The 7,500-nt window shown below is 41.0% G+C and overlaps 1 protein-coding gene across 1 annotated transcript in view; it reads right to left on the bottom strand.

The window, feature by feature from the left end:
- Window positions 1-7,500, bottom strand: part of LOC135537746 (thyrotropin-releasing hormone-degrading ectoenzyme-like) — a 116,410-nt gene that overhangs the window by 65,031 nt on the left and 43,879 nt on the right. The window contains exons 4-5 of the mRNA XM_064963767.1: window positions 5,099-5,232; window positions 4,600-4,655 (exon numbers count right to left, since the gene is read on the bottom strand). Of these exons, the coding sequence (XP_064819839.1) occupies window positions 4,600-4,655; window positions 5,099-5,232 (190 nt within the window). The remainder of the gene's footprint in view (window positions 1-4,599; window positions 4,656-5,098; window positions 5,233-7,500) is intronic.

The raw sequence follows: 7,500 nt of genomic DNA on the forward strand, positions 1-7,500 counted from the left end.
GCATGGCGTGTCCAACAAATGAAAACCGCTGTGTCTTATGAGCTGTGTAGCCAACCAGGGAATCAGTCACGGAACTACTGTTCTGACAAAAGACAGAGACAGGCAAATCATTTGTCCCCCACTGGGCTCGTCACAATTCCACCCGGACATATTTCCTGGTCACAACATTGGTATTTCCTGGTCACAACATTGGTATTTCCTGGTCACAACATTGGTATTTCCTGGTCACAACATTGGTATTTCCTGGTCACAACATTGGTATTTCCTGTTCACAACATTGGTATTTCCTGGTCACATCATTGATATTTCCTGGTCACAACATTGGTATTTCCTGGTCACATCATTGGTTTTTCCTGGTCACATCATTGGTTTTTCCTGGTCACAATATTAGTATTTCCTGGTCACAACATCGGTATTTCCTGGTCACAACATTGGTATTTCCTGGTCACAATATTAGTATTTCCTGGTCACATCATTGGTATTTCCTGGTCACAACATTGGTATTTCCTGGTCACAACATTGGTATTTCCTGGTCACAATATTAGTATTTCCTGGTCACAACATCGGTATTTCCTGGTCACAACATTGGTATTTCCTGGTCACAATATTAGTATTTCCTGGTCACAACATCGGTATTTCCTGGTCACATCATTGGTATTTCCTGGTCACAACATTGGTATTTCCTGGTCACATCATTGGTTTTTCCTGGTCACATCATTGGTTTTTCCTGGTCACATCATTGGTTTTTCCTGGTCACAACATTGGTATTTCCTGGTCACATCATTGGTTTTTCCTGGTCACAACATTGGTATTTCCTGGTCACAACATCGGTATTTCCTGGTCACAACATTAGTTTTTCCTGGTCACATCATTGGTATTTCCTGGTCACAACATTGGTATTTCCTGGTCACATCATTGGTATTTCCTGGTCACAACATTGGTATTTCCTGGTCACAACATTGGCATTTCCTGGTCACAACATTGGTTTTTCCTGGTCACAACATTGGTATTTCCTGGTCACAACATTGGTATTTCCTGGTCACAACATTGGTATTTCCTGGTCACAACATTGGCATTTCCTGGTCACAACATTGGTATTTCCTGGTCACAACATTGGTATTTCCTGTTCACAACATTGGTATTTCCTGGTCACATCATTGATATTTCCTGGTCACAACATTGGTATTTCCTGGTCACAACATTGGTATTTCCTGGTCACAACATCGGTATTTCCTGGTCACATCATCGGTTTTTCCTGGTCACAACATTGGTATTTCCTGGTCACAACATTGGTATTTCCTGGTCACAACATTGGTATTTCCTGGTCACAACATTGGTATTTCCTGGTCACAACATTGGTATTTCCTGGTCACAACATCGGTATTTCCTGGTCACAATATTAGTATTTCCTGGTCACAACATCGGTATTTCCTGGTCACATCATTGATATTTCCTGGTCACAACATTGGTATTTCCTGGTCACAACATTGGTATTTCCTGGTCACAACATTGGTATTTCCTGGTCACGACATTGGTATTTCCTGGTCACAACATTGGTATTTCCTGGTTACATCATTGATATTTCCTGGTCACAACATCGGTATTTCCTGGTCACAACATCGGTATTTCCTGGTCACAACATCGGTATTTCCTGGTCACAACATTGGTATTTCCTGGTCACAACATTGGTATTTCCTGGTCACAACTTTGGTATTTCCTGGTCACAACATCGGTATTTCCTGGTCACAACATTGGTATTTCCTGGTCACATCATTCGTATTTCCTGGTCACAACATTGGTATTTCCTGGTCACAACATTGGTATTTCCTGTTCACAACATTGGTATTTCCTGGTCACAACATTGGTATTTCCTGGTCACAACATCGGTATTTCCTGGTCACAACATCAGTATTTCCTGGTCACAACATTGGTATTTCCTGGTCACAACATTGGTATTTCCTATTTCCATTATTAGCCCTTTGTCTAATAATGGCTGTACTGAGAACAGTTTGAGAAGAGAAGCTGAGATGACGTGTCCAATCTCTATAATAACGGCTGTACTGAGAACAGGTTGAGAAGAGAAGCTGAGAAGCTGTGATGTGTGATGACATGTGTCCAATCTCTATAACAATGGCTGTAATGAAAACAGTTTGGGAAAAGAAGCTGTGACAATGTGTCTCTAATCTCTATAACTATAGCTGTACTGAGAACAGTTTCAAATGAGAAGCTGTGATGACGTGTCTCCAGTCTTTATAATACTGGCTGCACTGAGAACAGTTTCAAATAAGAAGCTGTGATGACGTGTCTCCAGTCTTTATAATACTGGCTGTACTGAGAACAGTTTCAAATGAGAAGCTGTGATGACGTGTCTCCAGTCTTTATAATACTGGCTGCACTGAGAACAGTTTCAAATGAGAAGCTGTGATGACGTGTCTCCAGTCTTTATAATACTGGCTGCACTGAGAACAGTTTCAAATGAGAAGCTGTGATGACGTGTCTCCAGTCTTCATAATAATGGCTGTACTGAGAACAGTGGTTAGAGGGGATGCTATGATGACGTGTGAGACTATGGGTAACACTGTGTCGGGACTCTCTGTGGACAGAGCCAACAGGACTTTAGTCGGTGTGCTAGAGGCTTCTACTGAGAAAACACAGAGGGAGGACTTGTTAGAGGCTCCTACTGAGAAAACACAGAGGGAGGACTTGTTAGAGGCTCCTACTGAGAAAACACAGAGGGAGGACTTGTTAGAGGCTCCTACTGAGAAAACACAGAGGACTTGTTAGAGGCTCCTACTGAGAAAACACAGAGGGAGGACTTGTTAGAGGCTCCTACTGAGAAAACACAGAGGGAGGACTTGTTAGAGGCTCCTACTGAGAAAACACAGAGGACTTGTTAGAGGCTCCTACTGAGAAAACACAGAGGTAGGACTTGTTAGAGGCTCCTACTGAGAAAACACAGACGGAGGACTTGTTAGAGGCTCCTACTGAGAAAACACAGAGGGGGGACTTGTTAGAGGCTCCTACTGAGAAAACACAGAGGGAGGACTTGTTAGAGGCTCCTACTGAGAAAACACAGAGGGAGGACTTGTTAGAGGCTCCTACTGAGAAAACACAGAGGGAGGACTTGTTAGAGGCTCCTACTGAGAAAACACAGAGGGAGGACTTGTTAGAGGCTCCTACTGAGAAAACACAGAGGGTTTGTTAGAGGCTCCTACTGAGAAAACACAGAGGGAGGACTTGTTAGAGGCTTCTACTGAGAAAACACAGAGGGTTTGTTAGAGGCTCCTACTGAGAAAACACAGAGGGAGGACTTGTTAGAGGCTCCTACTGAGAAAACACAGAGGGAGGACTTGTTAGAGGCTCCTACTGAGAAAACACAGAGGGTTTGTTAGAGGCTCCTACTGAGAAAACACAGAGGGAGGACTTGTTAGAGGCTCCTACTGAGAAAACACAGAGGGTTTGTTAGAGGCTCCTACTGAGAAAACAAAGAGGGAGGACTTGTTAGAGGCTCCTACTGAGAAAACACAGAGGGGGGACTTGTTAGAGGCTCCTACTGAGAAAACACAGAGGGGGGACTTGTTAGAGGCTCCTACTGAGAAAACACAGAGGGAGGACTTGTTAGAGGCTCCTACTGAGAAAACACAGAGGGGGACTTGTTAGAGGCTCCTACTGAGAAAACACAGAGGGAGGACTTGTTAGAGGCTCCTACTGAGAAAACACAGAGGGAGGACTTGTTAGAGGCTCCTACTGAGAAAACACAGAGGGAGGACTTGTTAGAGGCTCCTACTGAGAAAACACAGAGGGAGGACTTGTTAGAGGCTCCTACTGAGAAAACACAGAGGGGGGACTTGTTAGAGGCTCCTACTGAGAGAACACAGAGGGAGGACTAGTTAGAGGCTTCTACTGAGAAAACACAGAGGGAGGACTTGTTAGAGGCTCCTACTGAGAAAACACAGAGGGAGGACTTGTTAGAGGCTCCTACTGAGAAAACACAGAGGGTTTGTTAGAGGCTCCTACTGAGAAAACACAGAGGGTTTGTTAGAGGCTCCTACTGAGAAAACACAGAGGGAGGACTTGTTAGAGGCTCCTACTGAGAAAACACAGAGGGAGGACTTGTTAGAGGCTCCTACTGAGAAAACACAGAGGGAGGACTTGTTAGAGGCTCCTACTGAGAAAACACAGAGGGGGACTTGTTAGAGGCTCCTACTGAGAAAACACAGAGGGAGGACTTGTTAGAGGCTCCTACTGAGAAAACACAGAGGGAGGACTTGTTAGAGGCTCCTACTGAGAAAACACAGAGGGAGGACTTGTTAGAGGCTCCTACTGAGAAAACACAGAGGGAGGACTTGTTAGAGGCTCCTACTGAGAAAACACAGAGGGTTTGTTAGAGGCTCCTACTGAGAAAACACAGAGGGTTTGTTAGAGGCTCCTACTGAGAAAACACAGAGGGAGGACTTGTTAGAGGCTCCTACTGAGAAAACACAGAGGGAGGACTTGTTAGAGGCTCCTACTGAGAAAACACAGATGAGGGAAGCCACAGTGAGAGAACAGAAACAGAAACCAAACAGAATCCTGTGATGAGGCAGCCATTAAACGCACCTGGCCAGATTGAAGACGTCATCGATGAGCCCCGCCCTGTTGCCGACAGAGATGATCTACGGAGAGAAAAGGGTGAAAGGTGGAACGCTTTTCATAGATTGTTCTGCTTTTACGTTTTTATACAAACCTTTAATGGTACAGATGACGAGGAGGAAGAGGAGGAAGATGAAGAAGAGGAAAGTGACAAAGAGGAAGATGACGAAGAGGAAGAGGATGAAGAGGAGGAAGAGGAGGAAGAGGAAGATGAAGAGGAGGAAGAAGAGGAAGATGAAGAAGAGGAAGATGATGAAGAGGAAGAGGAGGAAGATGAAGAAGAGGAAGGTGACAAAGAGGAAGATGAAGAAGAGGAAGAGGAGGAAGATGACGAAGAGGAAGAGGAGGAAGAGGAAGAAGAAGAAGAGGAAGATGAGGAAGATGAAGATGCAGAGGAGGAAGAAGAGGACGATGAAGAAGAGGAAGATGACGAAGAGGAAGATGACGAAGAGGAAGAGTGTCCTACCTCAGCGTTGGTCATCAGCTGTCCAATGAGGAGCCTCCAGTTGTGGAGGTCGTAGTTCACCCGGAAGTACCCAGTCTGGTTGATGTTGCCTAGCAACCACATGTCATCGTCCATCCGGCCCACTTTGTGTGTCTCTGTAAACAAATAAACATGACGGACATGTTTAAAGGTTTACCCTATATTTACAGTTCTATATATACAGAGATGATGGACAAGTTTAAAGGTTTACTCTATTTATACAGAGAGGATGGACAAGTTTAAAGGTTTACTCTATTTATACAGAGAGGATGGACAAGTTTAAAGGTTTACTCTATTTATACAGAGAGGATGGACAAGTTTAAAGGTTTACTCTATTTATACAGAGAGGATGGACAAGTTTAAAGGTTTACTCTATTTATACAGAGAGGATGGACAAGTTTAAAGGTTTACTCTATTTTTACAGAGAGGATGGACAAGTTTAAAGGTTTACTCTATTTATACAGAGAGGATGGACAAGTTTAAAGGTTTACTGTCTATAGTAACATACATGTTTAAAGGTTTACTGTCTATAGTAACAGACACGTTTAAAGGTTTACTGTCTATAGTAACAGACATGTTTAAAGGTTTACTGTCTATAGTAACAGACATGTTTAAAGGTTTACTGTCTATAGTAACAGACAAGTTTAAAGGTTTACTGTCTATAGTAACATTTACATTACATTTAAGTCATTTAGTAACAGACATGTTTAAAGGTTTACTGTCTATAGTAACAGACATGTTTAAAGGTTTACTGTCTATAGTAACAGACATGTTTAAAGGTTTACTGTCTATAGTAACAGACATGTTTAAAGGTTGACTGTCTATAGTAACAGACATGTTTAAAGGTTGACTGTCTATAGTAACAGACATGTTTAAATGTTTACTGTCTATAGTAACATACATGTTTAAAGGTTTACTGTCTATAGTAACATACATGTTTAAAGGTTTACTGTCTATAGTAACAGACATGTTTAAAGGTTTACTGTCTATAGTAACAGACATGTTTAAAGGTTTACTGTCTATAGTAACAGACATGTTTAAAGGTTGACTGTCTATAGTAACAGACATGTTTAAAGGTTTACTGTCTATAGTAACAGACATGTTTAAAGGTTTACTGTCTATAGTAACAGACATGTTTAAAGGTTGACTGTCTATAGTAACAGACATGTTTAAAGGTTGACTGTCTATAGTAACAGACATGTTTAAAGGTTTACTGTCTATAGTAACAGACATGTTTAAAGGTTTACTGTCTATAGTAACAGACATGTTTAAAGGTTGACTGTCTATAGTAACAGACATGTTTAAAGGTTTACTGTCTATAGTAACAGACATGTTTAAAGGTTTACTGTCTATAGTAACAGACATGTTTAAAGGTTGACTGTCTATAGTAACAGACATGTTTAAAGGTTGACTGTCTATAGTAACAGACATGTTTAAAGGTTGACTGTCTATAGTAACAGACATGTTTAAAGGTTGACTGTCTATAGTAACAGACATGTTTAAAGGTTGACTGTCTATAGTAACAGACATGTTTAAAGGTTGACTGTCTATAGTAACAGACATGTTTAAAGGTTGACTGTCTATAGTAACAGACATGTTTAAAGGTTGACTGTCTATAGTAACAGACATGTTTAAAGGTTGACTGTCTATAGTAACAGACATGTTTAAAGGTTGACTGTCTATAGTAACAGACATGTTTAAAGGTTTACTGTCTATAGTAACAGACATGTTTAAAGGTTTACTGTCTATAGTAACAGACATGTTTAAAGGTTGACTGTCTATAGTAACAGACATGTTTAAAGGTTTACTGTCTATAGTAACAGACATGTTTAAAGGTTTACTGTCTATAGTAACAGACATGTTTAAAGGTTTACTGTCTATAGTAACAGACATGTTTAAAGGTTTACTGTCTATAGTAACAGACATGTTTAAAGGTTTACTGTATATAGTACCAGACATGTTTAAAGATATATTTGGGGTTGCAAAGGGTTTCCGGTAAATCTCCGGAATGTTCCATAGGAAGTTAAGCCCTGGGATTTGGGGAAATTTCTTAAATTCATCAAAAGAAAGTTAGCTTTTGAAATTGAGCCTTTTTTGTGGGATACACAAAAGGTAATTCTAGGTACTGTGACCTATTTTGGATAAACAATTCCCAATTCAATGGAATTACAACCCTCTGCATGCACAGTGCATTCTTCCATCACACGTACAGCTGATTCTCAAGATCTTGCACACTAATGAGATGCTATTGAGCCCACACTACTACACTGTCTGAGCCAAGGACTACATGCTTTCTGGTAAGTTTTTATTACAATACTGGGTGGGGTGAATATATTTTATATGACATACATGATTTTTTTGTTAACTAGTAAATAGTAGCCTAC

This window comes from Oncorhynchus masou, unplaced genomic scaffold (genome assembly GCF_036934945.1).
Source record: "Oncorhynchus masou masou isolate Uvic2021 unplaced genomic scaffold, UVic_Omas_1.1 unplaced_scaffold_834, whole genome shotgun sequence".
Classification (NCBI taxonomy): Eukaryota; Metazoa; Chordata; class Actinopteri; order Salmoniformes; family Salmonidae; genus Oncorhynchus; species Oncorhynchus masou.